A 19,217-nucleotide genomic window follows, 5' to 3' on the forward strand; every position below is an offset into this window, starting at 1 on the left:
ACCTAAACTGCTTCACAACATCAGCATGTCCTCAAAGCGAATATACCGAAGTCGGAACGAGATTGCACAACCCTCAACAAGGAGCAAGTTCAGAGCCTCAACTGAAGGTAGATTTTTGGGTAGGCCTCAAAAAGTTTTCGGTAGATCAATCAGATACTTTAAAAGGCTTGAAAAATCCAAGAATACTCAAAATATATGTTTCCGAATAAATATCCCTCATTCGTTAAGACGAGAATAGACTTTGTTGCAAAACAAAGCAAAAAGCAAAATATATTCATAGGCTCTGAAATTTCGGTTTGGCCTGACCAGAATTTTGGGTAGGCCTGGGTAGGCCTACCCAGAGTTATGGCCATGAGCTCATGTCCAGTGGATCTTTGTGAAATGAGATTTTTTTTGACGTGTCCATCGATGAGAGTTCATTCTGCCCGCTTGGACTTGTCTTTGATCTCCACTGAGGTCGGCGTGGGCGAACCTTCTGGGCAAACAACCATGAAGAGTTTCTGTCCAAGTTCAGTCATTCTTTCTGTGAAAGAAATTGAGTAATTAGGAGGAGGGTCTGTGTGCTCTGTTTTCAGGAATTTCAGTAATATAATTGTCATACAATTGTCCAAAGTAATCTGAGATCGATATATTGCAACGAAAATGGCCCAGAGGATAAGGGGAGGAATTAGAGAAGTTACTAGTTAGTTATTTCCTCACGTATGAGTGACCTGCTTCTAAAGTTAAGCAAATGGTTCAGGATTTGTATTTGTTGCTGTCGAGTATTGTCCACTCTCTATTTATTTATTTATTTATTTATTTATTTTCTTATTCGTATTGTGTGCTCATCAGACATCGCCGTGTCTTTGCGTGCCTGTTTGATTATTTCATCTTGTGCATCTTCCTTGGTTGGTTAATAGGTCTTCCACGTGTTCAACAGTTCCACTTTTCATTCATTCACTTCTGATTCTAATGTACCATACTCTGTTACAGAGCATCGGGTGCTGCTGAGGCAGTTTCTTGGCAAGGGTTATCTTGAATGGTTTGTCATTGCCTTCCCAGCTGTAGTTAGGTATGAATTTGGAATTTGGCCGTGGTGCCAGTTTTAGTTTGCCTACTTTTCACGAAGGACACTGACATTTTGAACATCCGCCAACTCGTGCCGGCAGACTGGATATCCCGTTGAATGTCAGTCCGAGGGACGGCACACACATTCATGAATCGCCTGCCTGTGAAACACCAGTATGACAGTTTATAGCTAAGCCGAGATTCAAACCCAGGCTGGATAGCTTCAAGGTGGGTGTGCGTACTTGTAGGCCATTTTGTTAGCCCATTCACTCATTAGTAAACTTTTTTCTTTCGTTACTCTTCTTTCATTTAACTCTGATTTTTTTTTCTATTGTCCTCATGTCTATTGTCTCCTCTGGTTCGACAGGTCTGAACAACATCCCAGTGGCAGAGATGCAGTTTATATCAATAACTCCATTTCTCGCCGCCCATGTACTACTTTACCCCTTGAAACCCCAAGAACTAGATTTAGATGTGCCTTCCCCTCCCCTCAAACATTTTGTTTGTCTTTGCGCTGCAATGTCCTCACAGTAATGACTCCATTTAAATCTCTCTCTGTACAAACATCTCTCTTTAGTATCCCAATGCATTGTTTTGGGCCCAGTATTATTCCTGATCTTCATCAACAATGTTTCTGACTCTCTGGGAAATCCTCTTCATTTCCTTGCTGATGACTCCACCCTCTGCTGTGACATCCCTCATCCATCAGATAAGCAGGCATCAGCCCCTTCCCTCTCTATAGACTTGATAGAATCACGGGCTGGTCAAACACTTCAAATATGTCTTTCAATCCTGACAAATCCCACACACTCACTCTGTCTCTCCGAAAAGACCATCTGGTGAACCAGCCCATCTATGGGACATGGCCTGATGAGATGGTGACAGCACATGAGCGACTTTGTTGCCAATGGGGTGTATCTGGGACCCCTGTGAGATGGGGGAAGCCTCACCCCAGGAGATTGGAGGGCTTCGGATATATATATATATATATATATATATATATATATATATATATATATATATATATATATATATATATATATATATATATATATATATATATATATATATATATATATAGGAGCCACACTAGACACAGCAGCAGTGAAGCAATGGAGAGTTGGTGTGGTCATCAGCAGCAGTGAAGAGGTGCGAGATGAGTGTTGTGAGCTGCTGTCTACCAAGCTGCTGTGGTCATTAGTTGCTGTCTGCTTAGCAAAGGACTGAGGAGAGTTTGAGAGTGGAGGATTCAGGGCGAACCAGTGCACAGCTGAACTCAGATGCTGGGTTGAGCAGTGCCTGGAACATCCCGCACTAACGCAGGAGAGCCTGACCAGCACGACCACATAGTGCCTCCTGACATCCCAGCAAAAAGGGAAAACCACTAAAACATCGGCTTTATTCATCCTGTCTATTCTTTTGTTGTCTTGTGTCCCTGAATGAGTCTGGCTGTGATAAGTTTCGTTGAAGGTTTGGGAGAGGAGACCACTACTGTCTAGTTAAGCTCGCAGGTGGCTTTCTATATCATCTTTTTTCATTGTTTTGTTGTTGTGCCCACATCCTCACAATTTACTACCTCCGCCACCAAAGGTGGATGGAGGTTATGTTTTCACACCCCTGTTTGTCTGTCTGTCTGACTCTCTGTGAGCAGGATATCTCAAACAGTTGTGAACAGATTTGGACGAAATTTGGTTGAAAGATTTGGTGTGGGACAAAGACATATTGATTAGATTTGTTGAAGCTTCGGATCCAGATCCAGATACAAGAATTTTTAAAGTGACTCTTCACCATTGAGAGATATGGCCAAAAACGATATGTGGCAGGGTGTATCAAAAAGTTATGGATGGTTTCGTATGAAACTTGTGGACAGGTTGGGTGTCTAAGAGGGACTAATTGATTCGATTTTGTTAAAGATCCAAATCCGGATCAGGATATAAGAATGTTTTTTTTAATTTCTAAAGTGATTTTTCACCATTGTGAGCTAGAATGGGCCAAAAAAAAGACATATAGCATGATATTTCAAAACGTTGTGGATGGATTATGACAAAACTTGGTGGATGGGATGGGTGGGTGACAAGCACAATCAAATCATCTTGTGCTTATGGTCTGTACGCAGATCCAGCCTATCAGTGGGATGCAAAACGTAAACTTCAGGCTGATGGACGTATGTGCTCTACCGAGTGCCGTTCTAGTTAAACCTGTTATATTGAAAGTGTATTTGCTGTGCAACTTGAGCTGCAGAATTGGCCATCGGAGTAACCAAATACCCCTGGGAACTGCTATGTGGCCATCCTAACGACACCACACCTCACTGCACTATGGAGTCTGTGCATGTGCAGAACGCCTTTGCTCGACATCTTCGGAGTTCATATTTGGCAGTCTTGCATTACCTGTTAGGGAGACCGAGTCCATTGCAATATCTTTATTAAATAAGGATTACAATAATTGCAATGTCTAGAACTCACCCATTAAATTTTCAAGGCTTTGGGGCTTGTTCTCCCAGTAAACTCCAATAAAGTAGACAGGAACACCAGTGAACATGATGGCAAGACCAACGCCGCACACGACAGGTTCCGATATGAGGCTGAAGATCACCAGGAAAGCCCAGAAGAGTACAAAAGTGACTGGAAAAACGATGCTAATCTGTAAACATCAGACATTCTCTCTTTGATTTCTATAACCATAAACTTATTCTTGAGGACTCACAGAAAACATACCTTGGAATATCCTCCTAGAAAAGTATTATTATTTTTTTTGTTTCAGGTTGTGAGAAGTTTGAGGGTTTCACACAGGAATTGAAATGAGGATGCCGATGTTGTTGAGCAGTACTTTGCGAAGGGACGTTGTAATTTTTTTTTTCCCATCACATATTTTTAAGTTCCCGAAGCTCCATCAAGGAAAGCGATTTAACCGATGCGTGTCAAACTTATGTGCCGCCTCTAGTGCAAAGTGCAGGATGCCAAACAAGAAATCCACGAACTGCTCGGATGCAAGAACATTTGTAAAAGGTATGAGGAGCAATCAACGGAAACCCACAAAAGCCAATCTGCCATTTGTCTCAACAGGTTTTGGCATGAGTGCAAGAAGTCTCCATCAAATGTTGCGGACCGATCACTATAAAATCCAGCCTGTCCAGTGTAGTGCTTTATCAAGTTTAGTCCTTTGTAAGGTATTTTCAAAACCAAATGTATATGTGAAAACCTCCTACATTTGCAGTTTCAAAATGTCTTTGAACAGAAATGTCTGAAATGTCAAGTACAGAAAGGCTTTGCCGTTCATGGGTTTCCCCTTCATAGATTCGCTCACTCGCGATTAATTGATTGAGGCAAGGTTTGCGGATTGCGGTCAATGCACTCGAATAATCGCGAGTTGGCAAATTATTTTCCACATTTATTAACCAAATTTACATGGGCCGTCAACACGATAAACCCCTCAAACTCTTCAACATCATGTCCATTATCGTCGCCATCATCAACATCGCCATCGCATTACATGACACATATTGCATTACATGACAATCCCAAGGGTACATGCCTCCCTCAGTTGCTGGACTGGTTTCATCTTTTGTTGGTGAGTTTTCAGCGACAGCGTAGACAAACGTGCACCACGGAGGCTCCCAAGCATGCATGCACCATGTGCATTGCCAATAACAAATCACAGGGCCAGAATACATGGTCAATGGTTAATAGCAATGATCTAAACTATTAAACATGCTTTAACTTACAGGGGGCGTTGCATCATCGGCACAGCCAGGTTCCCCTCAGCCAATATTGCTACTCACAACCATGTGATGCATATGAAAATGAAGAAGATAAAGGATGCCCAGTTTAACCCCAATTTAAGGGATGGCACACATTGATGTGGAGTTTCAGATCGATCTGTTCAGCCGTTCTGAAGGAGATTTTAAAAGTTAAAAAAAAATCCAATATGGCTGCCAAAACATGTGACCTATGACATCATATATTTACATTCGGCCTCTAATTGGGTGGGGCATCAAGCTTGTGAAGTTTCATGTTACTCGGATAAGGTGCGTTTTTCTATCCAAGATCGCCGCCAAACCACGTGACTTATGATGTCATCATTTTCATGCTGAATATAGCAATGGTGCTCGGTGATACTTGGAAAGTTTCACTTCGCTTGGATAAGCGGTTCCAGAGAAAACATTATTTAATGTTTTCCTTCCATCCAATGAGGCTGACAAATCATGTGACCTATCAATTATTCGTGAACACCCTGGTATACCCAAGGCTTGGGGAACATGTGTGTAAAGTTTCGCCTCGATCTGTTCAGCCATTTCGGAGAATATTCTTTATTAAAAAATCAAACAAACAACAATATGGCTGCCGAACCACATAACCTGTGTCATCAATTTTTTTTCTGTTCACTAATTTATGCCGAGATGACCTTCAAAATATTTCAGACCGATCAGATCTAGTGTTCTACGTGTTCAATTTTCATCAGGATACCACTTCACCGATGACGTCATAAAAATCAAACTTATTACCCATGTGGAATATTTGCCAGGTGCCAAGTTTCACTTTTTTTTTTCCCCATGGTGTGGTTTCAGAGATAGAGGTCCAAATTTTTCCCATGTTTTCTTTCCAACATGGCTGCCACACCACATGACCTATGACATCATAATTATTATTTAAAAAAAATTCTGCATTAGTAACCACACCCATGGTGAAAGTTTTGTGTAATTCGGTTAAGCGGTTGCAGAGAAAATGAATTTAAAAGGGAATAAATCCTCAAAATCGTGGCTGATGTATAAGAATAATCAGAAGAAAAACAATCGGTTACCCAGCCTGGAAGGCTTGGTACCCGAATAATCTACAAAATAAATACCTTGTTTGCAACCTACAACTGGATTTGTTACAACATCACTACTATGGAGTGCTGTTATATTACGGAATAACACATCTCAATGTTATTTCAATCATGTCCAACAGCTAAACTTTTGAATTGAGCCGGATAATGGAGTAGGAGGAGGAGGAGGAGGAGGAGATTGGGACCATACTCTGTGCAGAGTGCTGGTGCTGCTTAAGCAGTCTCCTTGGCTATTGGGCACAATCCTGGATGGGTCGCCACTCCGACACGGTATACCAGCAAGCTGGCACTCATTTTGCCAACCTCGGAAGGATGACAGGCCGAGTTAACCTCACCTGGTATTAATTCAACAGCTGAGCAGGATTTGAACTTAGGACCCTCGGATCCAAAGCCCACCACCCTAACCATTAAGCCAACACCAGGCAAACAATGGATGCGGTCCTTTTAAAAAGAATATTATAGCTCATGACTGCATATATGATATATAAGTTCCAAATTCAAGGGTAAGATAATACGGTAAAAGACAAAAAGTGGAATTTCGGCTCAAGTTCATCAAACACGACAAGTTACTGCTGCTAATAGAAACGTAAGCAGATTAGTTGTTGAAAAGGGAAAAGCAAATGGCTGCAGTTGACTTGTTGGAAAAAAAAAACGCCCAAAAAAAAACAGTTCAGTACATACACAAGCATTAATTTGTTCATTTTTATGGTATGCATATTGTATCAGGAGCCAATTACAAGTTGGCATGCATGTGTGTACCATAAGAGAATCACTAGCCTGAGAATTCATAAGCCGTGCGACTATTCAATCGCTGGACCAAATCGATCTACTGTGTTACTGTGCGATAAAGGCTGTGTGACTCTGCAACTCCGAAGCAAGATGGCCTCCCACATTACAAATATTAAAGGTCACCAGTCACATCCCTCACCTTCAATTGGCAGAAGCTGTAAATCAACTTTCACGTAATCTATTCCCCCCCCCCCCCCCCGCTGTGACTCGGATCAAACGATTGTTATGAAAATTTCCCGACTAGTCTGAATGAGCTGCCTACAAGCAAGTTTGTTGCCATTTCATCCCTATCCCAAGCTAACAGCAAACAAAAATCCTGCCCGGTGAAACAAACGCAGGAAATTAAGGCTGCGCAACAATTACAACTGCTGGACCGGGTTTAATATTTGGCAGATCATCGACGAGGGCATCTTTAAGATTGGCATGTTAGGCTGGGTTACACATGTCCATGAAAATGACTTCTCTGTCTCTGAACGTGTTCGTCCGTTGCCAGAGAACATAGTCTATGTTATTGTGGTGAGCATGTTTACCCATGGTGAGCATGTTCTGTACGGTCACTCGTGTCAGGTTTCTGTCTGTTCCATGTCCATCCCACAAGGTCCAAGAGCTGTTGAATATATATATTTTTTTATGGACGTGGATGTAGTTCTAACTTGCCAAAGGCTCGCTGCCACTACTTACATGAAAAGATCAAAGGAGAGGAGGTGAATCCTCATTTACCTTGATGGGTCGTGGAATTTCAGGATGCTTCCAGCGCAAGACCATTAGTCCTGCCACTGCCACGCCATAGAAAAGGTAGTTCACAAAACCGACGTAATTGATGAGAGTGTAGATGTCACTGGTCGTCAGCATCAGAAGACTCGTCAGACACTAACGAATGCAACAAGTCAGGTAGGGACAACAAGTTGTATTGTTTGATTCTGACACCAATCTGAAATGTACAAAGAAACTCTGCAATGAAAGAGCATGAGAAACGCATGGTAAGTAAAGGCCTAGTAGGAAAAGAAAGATTTTGTAGTTTTGTTCAACAAACTACTCGTATACGCTGTAATTGGTTGTTCCTCTGGAAAAATACAAGCTCAAATTCGAGTTAAATACCAATAGACCTCTTCCTTCCACCAACAAATCACTCATTTGAACAAATTGTATGAAAATGCAATGATAGACCTGCGGTGATGTGATTGGAAGGAAGAAAACAAATAAAAATTTGAAAATCATGTTTGAGTTTGTTGTTGTTGTTTTTATTTAGATTATAATTCAGCTCTGGGAAAACATACAGTACCTGTTTTTTCCAAAAAACATCTTTCACATTTACTTTTGGAGAGATGTAGAAGAACTCGATGTTTGAGCAGTCTTTTAAACGTGACATCTCGGGTGTGTAATTCACTTAACTCTCACTATCTCTCTCCGAAAGGACCATCCTGGCAACAGCACCGTTCCCCCTTCCATCTACTTTCTCAACAATCCTCTTGAGAAAGTTCAGTCATTCAAACTCCTGGGTCTCACTATCAGCCATGATGTTTTTTCTTTGGCAAACCACATTTAAAAGTTGTCATCGAAAGTCAGCCGCCGACTGGGTATCCTCCATCACACAAAGTCCTTCCTTGGCACACCTGAACTCCTATCCACCTTCAAGGCCTTCATCCATAGCTTTATGGAGTACTGCTCTACCCTCTCCCCTGCCTCACATCTTGCTCAGCTTGATGCCGTGGAAACCACGAGGCCTTCAAGATTATTTGAATCTCCCTCGATAAAGCTGAGTCTCTGTGTCTATCACTTCATCATTGCAGACAGGTCGGTGGTTTCTTTGTCTCTTACTGCCTCCTTTCTGGTCTTACACCCTCTGTTCTTTCCGTGCTTTTCCCTCCCCCCAGGTATCTGCAGGGCACACACGATCCACCATCAATCCCCTTCCTGTGAAACTACCTAAATCCAGGAAAACTGCTCACCTCCACTCATTCGTTCCTCTTTTTTTCCCTGCATGTGGAATCAATTTCCAGATTTTCTTCAATCTCATTCTTCCCTCCAGGTCTTCAAGACAGCTGTTCACCACCACCTTCGATCTCGTCCCCAATCCAAATCCACCATCTTTTCTACCCTCGTTAACCCCCACCGCACCCCAATCCCTCCTCCTTCCAAATTTCCAGTTGTCCATCCTGAGAGTTTCTTTCTGTATCCATCTTGTCTGCCCCATGCATCTTGTCCTTCTCCTCACTCCTCTCTACACCCATTGGTTGTCCAAGTCTCCCTCTATCTTGACCTTCAACTCTGCTGTTGGTGTCCCCCCCCCCCCACCCCTCTCTCTAAACTGTTCCTTTTGAGCTGTTGTGTCCTGATCCATTCAGTGTAATAACATGAGCCTTGACCATGTATACAAATTTATTAATTTTTTAACATAAGTATATTGCCATGGTTTTAAAAACGCACACCAATTTAGTTTAAGCCCCCCGGTGCGTCTGCAAAGGGTGACCCTTCAGCATGGAGATATTGTCACGGGCGGATGTGGAGCAACGAACAATAGGTGAAAAGAGTGAAATAAACTCAGTGAAAGAAGGAAGTGTAAAAGTCTGGATTGAAAGCCGGAAGAGTGCATTTATGGTACTGTAAATAGCAGTGCAGGGATTGGCGTGCGCCGATCAATATGTATCATTGCCACCAGGATAGGCAGGTGTTTTTCCCTTGCTCCAGCAAAGAAGAGTCTGGAATAGCCCAAAAAAATATTTTTCATGTATATCTCTAAGGATTTTAATTAACAGTTTAGTGTTTATAACTGACATTCTTATGAAATGAATATTTACATCTCAACACTTGTGCAAAATGCGAGATTTAAATTGTTATACACAGACACAGGTTGGTTCATAAAATGATAACACATTCACACAGTAAAATTACAATTGGTAAATTTTCATTTGTATAAATGTAAAAACATATGCATCAAGTATGAACAATTGTCTTTGCATATATACATATATATGTCATAAATAATGCTTTATATGACCACCGTTTTGCCTTTGCACAACCTGTAGACAAAGTCTAGGTTCATGGATAATAGTCTGATTCAGGTTTAGCGTAGTCTGATATTTCAGATCAATTGTTCAAATTTGCGGAAAAGCACCAAAATTGGTACACATGTACAATAATGTATTCCGAACAATTCTAGATATGGAGTCACGGCTGACCAAGGCAAAATCTCGAGTGGCTCCATATCCAGAATTGTTCAGAATACTTTAGTCAACATATGTACCAATTTTGGTGCTTTTATGCAAATTTGAACAATTGGTTTGCTATGCTGCAGTACTATAAGTAAGATGACAGAGGGAAGAACAGAACATTCTGACAGTGGGGCTGTGAGACAACAGGCGGATGCAACAAGGAGCTGGAGAAGATGGAGGGAAACATTGCAGTTCCCAAGTAGATGAAGAGAGGTCAGCAAGAGTTAATTCGGACCAAAAAAAAAAACATCAAAGGAAAGGATGTAGGATGACCTGAGATGGTGATGCAATGCCAACTGGAAACCCATGAAGCAAGAGTGGGATTGAACAGCTTCTGGAAAGAGGTTGCCAAAACGAGAGAAGAGACGAACAAAGAAGTGGAGGTGAGTCGTGAGCCTGGATTTTGGAAGTTTTACAAGGAGGTGGTGGCTGAGAAAATTCTAACAATGTGTGTGATGAGATATCAGTGGGCCTGTGTTTCTGCTTCTTTGTGGTGATGCCAAGAATATTGAGAACTTTCGATTCCACAACATCCAGGATAGACAGGTGTGAAGTAAAGGCACCAGCAAAGTGTGAGAGGAAATTAGTACTCAATTTGGAAATGGACAAAGGTATCGTATGTTGTGAGCAATTGGATTTATCAACAAAGAACTTGGTACGACAGAGGATACCCGGAGACCACCTTCCATCGGCTTGAAAGGTAGCTCAAATCACTCTAACTCACAAGAAGAGTGCAAAAACGGATCCACTCAACTCGAGGCTAGCTAACTTCCATTTAGAAGTGAATTAATGGAATCCATCATCACAGCTGATATCGTCTTTCATTTTTCAACAAAGGCCCTGTCTCTGACCATCAGTTTGAATTCTGCATCGGCAACTCTACTTTATGCCTGGTGTTGGCTAAATGGTTAGGGTGGTCGGCTTGGGATCCCAGGATCCTGAGTTCAAATCTCACTCAGCTGTTGAATTAATACCAGGTGGGGTTGACTCTGCCTGTCGTCCTTCCGGGGTCAGCGAAATGAGTGCCAGCTTGCTGGTATACTGTGTCGAAGTGGCGACCTGTCCAGGATTGTACCAAATAGCCAAGGAGACTGCTTAGGCAGCACCAATGCTCTGCACTATCCCAATGGATATGGTCCCAATGGATGGATGGAACTCAACTTTGTAAATGCTGCTGCTTGTTTTTTTCCATAATGGATGGAGGAAGTATTAATTTTATCCCTGAATATCAAGAGTTGGGGCTTTGTCTATGGACGTATTTCTAGCATTCTACAGTCAGGCATGCTGCTCTGTTTGCTAAATGATGGAGTACTGCTCTCCCCTCTGGGCTGGTGCTCCTGCCTCCAACCTTTCTCGGCTTCAGGCTGTGGAAACCAAGGTATTTCGGATCATTGGCATCTCCCGCGATGAGGCGGAGTCTTTGGGCCTCTCACTCTCCCACCGCAGGCTGATCTGTGGTCTTTCTGTCTTCTACCGTCTCCTCTCCAGCCTCGCCCCCCCCTGCTATCTCTGCAATTTGTCCCCACCATATTTCCACAGGGCGCTCAAGGTCCGCCAATGACCCCTTTCTGGTAAAACTACCAAAATCACGAATCACTGCTCATCTTCACTCATTCATGCCTCCCTTTTCCCGCCTTTGGAATAAACTCCCTCACTCTATTCAATCCCATTCTTCCCTCCAGGCCTTCAAAACAGCTGTTCACCACCAGCTCTTATCATCCCCCATCCAAATCCTTGATCTTTTCTACCCCCGATAATCCACCCAAGCCCACCTCCTTCAAATTCCCTGCTTTCCTTCCTGAAAGTCCCTGTAATGTCCATCTTGTTTACCCCGTGTTCCCCGCTCCATTCCTCTCCCTTCCACAGATCTCCTCGTGTCTGTTCCCCACTGTTTTGTCCTTCCCACTCCCTCCCCTCTTGTCTCATGCCCCCCTTGCTGTGCGTTGTGCGTTAGCTCTCATATGAGCCTCGACAAGGTATACAAAAAAAAAATTCTGCCTGTGGAAATAAAAGACAACCATCTTTCTGGACTTACTCACTTCCTTCACTCCAGCTGCCTGTATGACTTTGGAGGCCAGATTTAATCGATGATTTGACCAAGAGAGGTCACAACTGATGGTGAGACCCCAAAGTCTGAGAGACTGAAACATTTTCAGTCGTTGACTTGTGGAAATATGTATATATATATATATATATATATATATATATATATATATATATATATATATATATATATATATATATATATGGGTTCATTTTACAATCCTTCAGTGGAGACAGGGTGTGAATGGGAGATTTGCCTGGATGGAACTGAAGTGTTCCAACAGTTAAACCAGAATCTGATCCTTTCTAAGTTAGCAAAGAGTGAATCAATCCACTGCTGTCAGCATGTTGAGGTGGTATGCATAATGTAGAGCCATCTGCCAAAAAGAGAGGGTTTCCAGAGTATCAGAGAGATAACTGATGGGAATAAAGAACAGGACAGGGCCAAAAATGCTGCCTTGGGAGAATTTGGTCTCATGGATTGAGAAATTAAAGGATTCTGTTGAGACCAACTTACAGACAGCTGTTGCGAAGGAAGTGAGCAAGTTCAGAAAGATGGTTGTCTTTTATTTTCACAGGCAGAATACTTAGCAAACAGAGCAGCATGCCAGACGATGTTGAATGCCAGAAATACATCCACAGATACAGAATTCGAATCGATGGTTAAAGACAGGGCCTTTATTGAGAAATGTAAGATGATATCAGCTGTGATGATGGGTTCCATGAATTCACTTCTAAATGGAAGTAAGTTAGCTAGCCTCTGGTTGAGTGGAACTGTTTTTGCACTCTTCTTGTGAATTAGAGTGATTTCCGCGACCTTTCAAGCAGATGGATGGTGGTTTCCTGGGAAGCACAGACTGAAAAAAAGCAGACACAGGGAAGGTGAGAAAAGAAAAGTAGAAATATTAAGAACACAGGCTATGATGCCATTTGGACAAAGTCAAGGCTGGTCAGAATTTTTTCTACCTTCTCGAGTGAAAAGGTTAGAGTGTCCAGGAGGCAGTGGATATGAGGGTGTAAGATGGGAGAGATAGGGAGGGGTTGGCTACACAAGCTCTGGAAACGAACACTGATGAAGGAACTTATCCTCGTCTCGAGCAGAGTTCTGTTCTGTTATTGCCTATGGCAGCTTGGCTGCTGGGTAGCTATCATTTCTTGGAAGCGTGGCTATGCCTCTGAGGCTGTACCCCTCTGACAGGACACTGGTACTCATTTCGCCCACCTCGGAAGGATGACAGGCTGACTCAGCCCCACCTGGTGTTAAATCAGCAGCCACCAATGGGGCTCAAACTCAGGACCCTAGGATCCTAAGCCAGTCGCACTGGCCACTAAGCCAACAGCAAGCTCAAGCAGAGTGAGCTCTGATGTATTTTAGGGGACCTCCTTGTAGGTGGAGGCATTGAAGCAGAAACAGAATTAACTACAAGGGCACCCGGTAGAGTGCATACCACCGCCATGCAACGCCTGTTCCAGTAGAACATATCGGGCTCAATACATTTTTGAAATATCTATCATTTTTAGCCCCGATTCCTCAATGGTGAACAGTGTTCTTCTTTCGGCTGCTCCCATTAGGGGTCGCCACAGCGGATCATCTGTTATGATCTGCATACTGATTTGGAACAGGTTTTACACCGGATTCCCTTCCTGACGCAACTCTGGTCGCCTCTAATGACACAGGGATAAGGATTGGGTTTCGCCATGATTCCGGGCTGCCATACACCCTCTCATAGCGTGGCCCAGCGCAGAGCACCCGTCCTCAAGCGATCCTCCAACCTAAGCTTCCGAGTAGCCGGATTACAGGCGCACGCCACTACGTCCGGTATCAATGGTGAACAATAACTTTACAAATTTAAAAATTCTCCAATCTGGATCTGGATTCGGAACTTCACCAAAATCGAATCAATTCGTCCGTGTCACACACCCAACCTGTCCACCAAATTTCATCCGAATCCGTCTACAACTTTTTGAGATATCCTGCACTCAAACAAACAGACAAACAAACAAGAAAAAGACGTTCAGAGCACAATACCTGAAAAATACATAAAACAAATTTGCCTTCAAAAGTAATTGGTGGTTGAATTCAATGACCAAACATGCAACTTCTCTTCAAATTTCAAGTCAATCGGATGAAAATTCACAATTTCAGAAACTTGGCCTGCATTGACCTCAAAAATAATTGGTGGTTGAATTCAGTGACCTGAGATGCAAATCCTTTTCAAATTTCAAGTCAATGGGATGAAAATGGAGGATTTTAGAAATCTCACCTAAGTTGTTGACCTTTGGCCTTTGCTGACCTTTTGGTTTATATTGACCTCAAAAATTATTGGCTGGTCCAATTCAGTGACCTGAAATATAAATCCTCTTCAAATTTCAAGTCAATCGGATGAAAATTGATGCTTTTTTTTTAGAAATGCCACCTAAGTTGTTAATCCTTTGGCCTCAAAAACAACAGGCTTCTTGCTTATGACAAACTGTACCATGTGCTGAAGTTTCGTGAAGATCCGTTTAAAATTGTGAAGCAGGAGTGAAGAATGAGAACACAATTAGCTAGAAGACAGCCACAGTCTCGCCGCGTGAGTTGGTGTTCCGGAGACGTGAAAGAACAGTTCGCGGATAACTTTATCGACAAGAACAGTTTGCTTTCCATTTCCAAATGTATTTATCCACATTTCCTGCATAACTGACCTTGAGGAGGTGAAGAGAGAGCCGTTAACTCCTCCAAAAGTAGACAGTGCCACAGAAATCGGCATGAGCCATGCCATGACTCCCAGAACTTTCTCTCCAAACGTCTGTGACAAAGAGAGATATTTGATTGGAAACAAGTCATTCTTAAAGCATCTAAGATTCCTGTTCCACCTGAAACACATCTCAACGTTTTCTTAAGAAGAGTAAATTAATGTCAAAAAAAAAACAAAACAAAAACACAGCAGACTTTGGTAAAGCAAAATGATTATTTTCTCTGGACCATCGCCTTTTACGAATACTTCATTGCACAACAATAATTTATTGTATGAGAACGTGTTGAAAAGTAATGCCTCCTATTCTTTTACTCCAAAGCAGGTGAAGGTGACCGTGCTCTACAGGAGTCGTTGGTGAGGAATGTGCGAGGTTTCGTGTAGCGCGTGACCTTGCCGGTGCCGCGATGGTGCCGCTGCTGAGGCGACCCATGGTAGAGGCAGAATGGGAGGGAAGACGTTGGGAGATGGTAGGACAAGCACGTTTGAATGTGGAGTGCTTGGAGCCTCGGTCGGAAAGGAAGGAGGAAGATGTCAAGTAGAAAATTGACGAGGAGATGAAGAACGGTACCGAAGAGTGGGCAAAGGAGACTGCAGACTGCGGGGGGGGGGGGGGGGAGTTTTGATGTTGATGTTGATGGGACTGCAGCTGACATTTCGGGCGGTAACCATTAGTCGGAGCAAAAGAGCACTTATGTTGGACCCGCTTTTACTGTGCTGTTGGTGTCCCCCATCTCTCTCTACTGTTCCTTTTGCATCCTGTTAAGTCCCGATTCATTCAGTGTACTAGCTCTTCCACAAGTCTCGACTATGCATGCATGCAAAAAATATATATCTAATTGTGCTTGTGGGTGTGTTTGTTTGTTTGTTTGTTTGATTCGTGTGCACTCGTAAACTGCTGGACGGAATGAGTTGAAATTTGGTGGTTGTGGTTGTGGTGTGCTGGGGAAGATTTTCAGTGTTAAAAAATTCAGTCGTAGGGGTTTGGAAGTTCTCGATGTAAATGTGTATCGTGTATCGTGTAGCGCCGCTCTAAGTTGGAGAGTGTATTACAAGTCACAGTGGTTTCCAGTATTGCAATAGTATCTCTTGATGAAAACCTTCTCGAATCAAAAACTACTTGGAAAATTTACATTCGTGCTCTGTATTTTATGCACCCCCAGACTACTGGATGAAAGAAGTTGGAAAGTTGTGGTCGTACTCTGGGCATGCATGGGAACGTTCTACTAAGTTGGGATGGCCACCTCCAACTTAAAGTAAACACCCCTTGCCGCTCCTTTTTATGAGATGTGGGCCAGGTAGTGCTGCTGTTCGCCCACAGGCAAAAGGAAACCACCATGAGGTCAAGAACTCCAGAGCTTTTCAATGTCCAAAACATCCCAAAACTACCCCTGGGAAGAGCTCACCCAGCTGGGCACCCCCCCAACCCCCCACTAAAAAAAAAATGACCGTTTTTACAGCCATTTTTCCCTGCTGTGCAGGGGTTTGGCTTTTTCTTGAGGAAATGTTTTATGGCCGGATGCCCTTCCTGACGCCAACCCTGGTCGCCTCTTACGACACACAGGGATATGGTACACCTATTCTAACCGGGGCATACACCGGGACCAGTACACTGGCACTCATTTCGCCAACCTCGGAAGGATGACAGGCTGAGTCAACCCCCTGGTGTTAATTCAGCAGCCAACGGGGCTTGAACTCAGGACCCTGGGATCCCAAGCCACCATCCTAACCACTAAGCCAACACCAGGCTTCCCCCCACTAGTTATATATAAAAATAAATCCTTCCCTACTCCAAATCTCTTCTGTTATCACTGTGTTTCAGCATAAAATCTTAAATCTTTGAAGGATCTAACTATCCTCTATTTCAGTGGTCTCCAACCTTTTGATCCCACGGGCTGCATTCACTACTCCCAAGGATGTTGGGAGCCAGAAAAAAATTGAAGAAAAAATTGAGAAATCGATACAACGTTTGTGTTGAGAAACCGATACAACGTTTGGGGTTTATTGGAGTATTGTTTTTTTAATTAATAAATTTTATATGTATTCGATCGATCGATTGTTCACGCACTGTAATTCTGAATTACACGCACTGTAATAATCGGCATTAATGAAAATAGAAAAACGGAACAAATTTCCGTTCGGGGTGTAATTAATTTTAAATACTGCCGTAAGATGCCGGAAGGTAAAAACAAATTGATTTGATTCCTCGCGGCGCTAAGCGGCAGTGGCATTGTGTAAGGCTTTTCAGGTCACGGCGCTGGCCGGCAGTGGCATTGTGTAAACCCCTTTAAAATTGCTACATGGAAATGTGTTTTGATTGGAAAGTCCTCGCGGGCCGCAGTATAGGGCTCCGCAGGCCGCATGCGGCCCCCGGGCCGCAGGTTGGGGACCAATGCTCTATATGCTCCCATTACTTGAAGGGTGATATGGAGGTACCCTGATGTGCCCATGCCATTCAGCTGTAACAAATGTTCAAATTATCCTGACACCCATTGAGGACCATTGTCAGTAACCTGCAATTCTTTCGGCAAACCACACTGAGCAAACAAGAACTGCAGAACATCAATGGCCTGATCCGCAGTCATGGTTTTCTTCTGAAACACTTCGGGCCACTTCGTCCCAGCACCAGACATTAAAATAAAGTAACCGCTTCAACCTGATCCTGCAAAATCTAAATGAACTCACTGCCAAGGTCGACTTGGCCACACTCGTGGGTTTAGCATCTCGGGTCTTCTAGCTTCCACTGCACAGTGACCATGGTCTCTTGGGGTTTGCTCAATATCAGTATCTATAGCTGGTCACCATACATACATTCTTGCCAAATACTTCATTCAGACTACATGGGTGGTGTTCATGTAGACCCTCCAGAATTGCTTTTCCATACTGACTGGGAACAACAACAACATGCATGCCCCACAGTAAACAACCCTGTAAACAAAACAACCCTATTCAGAAGTTAACGGTTCCCTCTGGGCATGATTACTGCGTCAATTCAGGTGAGGTGTTGCCCCCGGGCCAACCATTCTGCCTGAAATAAAATCACTTAGGACAACACAGGATCATACGAATCACCTTAGGTAGCAATTCTGCAGAGACTGACAATTCTGCTTGTAACAGTGAGTGTGATGCATATGCAATTGGGTACTCAAAAGCACGAGTTCCGATTATACTATAGATCCTCCGACAATTAATCCCCTTCCGATTATATGATTTGTTGTTTTTTCAAGCATGTGATCATGTTTAAATCAGCAGTGCATGACGACACGGCATTGAAATTATATCGGGTGGCTGCATTGCATGATCACCATGATGACGTCATATTTACAATCGTGTGTAAGCATTCTACGGTGAAAAACCTTTCTCAGAATTTCAGATTAAATTACTGCCCCTCGTCCGAATCGGGATGCGTCAACAGCCAATGAAATGCCCGCAAAATTTGGGTCATATGGAACGAAAACACCCAGCGCCACCAGTTTCCATTTAATTTCCACAAATTCACTCTCGCGTCGCTCATCCCACTTCCATGTGGATGCCTTCTTGAGAAGCTCAGTTAGTGAGTATGTCAATGTATGGATAAAGTTACGATAATATTTCACCATCCCCAGAAAAAACTAACCGCTTTATATTACACTGGACAACAAAGATTTTGCTACTGGGGTGGAAGCATATTGTCGCGGCACTGGCGGTTCAGGTTAATCCCCCCTGACCCAAATTGTGTTGATGGGCGGTTAACACGGCCAGTCAGGATGGTCAGGCAGTCTTTCCTTAATAGGAGGCGGATACAACATTGATCCTCGGAGATTATCACGTGTACGTGCATGGGAAGGGTGGGCCGCAATGGCGGTGCGAAGGACTCATGGGCAATGGATGCACAGGGGGGGTTTCCACTCAAACCCCACGACAAACACATCCACTTAAAATGAACACATTTAATGAAAATAGACAAATATTTACAAGGGGGGGGGGGAAAAAATCAGAATATAACATTACATGAGGTAAATTAAAATCTAAGTCGAGGTGCCTCTAACACAGACTTAAATATAGACAAGGGGAAACAAAATAAAAGAAAATCCCTCCTTTTATTCTTGTACTTAGCTTGGCCCAGAGATGGTCTTTGTGGAACTTGGAATCGAGGCGCTTGTATTTGCATGTGTAGACATGCGCAAAATGGCGCCAAGTCACTTTCCACGGCGGGACAAACGTATGTCAGGCAATTCATGAGCGGTATTCAACACCAAGGCTCAGAGACCCCGTGCAACTGCTTCGTGCATCGATCGTCCTTACCGACCTGCTATTTGACATACATGAGGCTCGTGGTCCGTTCCTCATGACCCAACCAAGAGCCAAAGGCCAGCATCTTGCTTCACCATGCGAGCCAAATCGCCTCAACGCGAATACAAGAATCATGCCGTCTTCTTCATGCGTCGAAGGAAAGCCAGCCGTAAAGCCCTGTTCTTACAGGCCATCTCCTAGCTACGTTCTCTCTCGACCGTGTGGGTCCCTCACTCCGCACTCAACCGTTCCTCCTCTCCCTCTTCACTCTCCGTCTTATTTGATCTGCTGC

General features: G+C 43.3%; 1 protein-coding gene across 6 annotated transcripts in view; it reads right to left on the bottom strand.

Moving 5' to 3' along the window:
- The window catches only part of LOC147016500 (large neutral amino acids transporter small subunit 2-like), a 70,670-nt gene continuing 51,453 nt past the window's right edge, over positions 1-19,217 (bottom strand). For 4 of the 6 annotated variants that reach the window (XM_085845210.1, XM_085845212.1, XM_085845215.1 and 1 more), the window contains exons 7-11: positions 14,604-14,707; positions 9,266-9,362; positions 7,384-7,533; positions 3,513-3,690; positions 1-523 (exon numbers count right to left, since the gene is read on the bottom strand). In XM_085845210.1, coding sequence (XP_085701336.1) covers positions 417-523; positions 3,513-3,690; positions 7,384-7,533; positions 9,266-9,362; positions 14,604-14,707 — 636 coding nt within the window. In that variant the 3' untranslated portion in view covers positions 1-416. Of the gene's footprint in view, positions 524-3,512; positions 3,691-7,193; positions 7,271-7,383; positions 7,534-9,265; positions 9,363-14,603; positions 14,708-19,217 lie in introns of those variants that run through there. The other 2 variants (XM_085845211.1, XM_085845214.1) reach the window with 2 other exon arrangements.

Source organism: Eptatretus burgeri, chromosome 11, assembly GCF_056783735.1.
Source record: "Eptatretus burgeri isolate ZD-2024b chromosome 11, Ebu_testis_v1, whole genome shotgun sequence".
Taxonomy (NCBI): domain Eukaryota; kingdom Metazoa; phylum Chordata; class Myxini; order Myxiniformes; family Myxinidae; genus Eptatretus; species Eptatretus burgeri.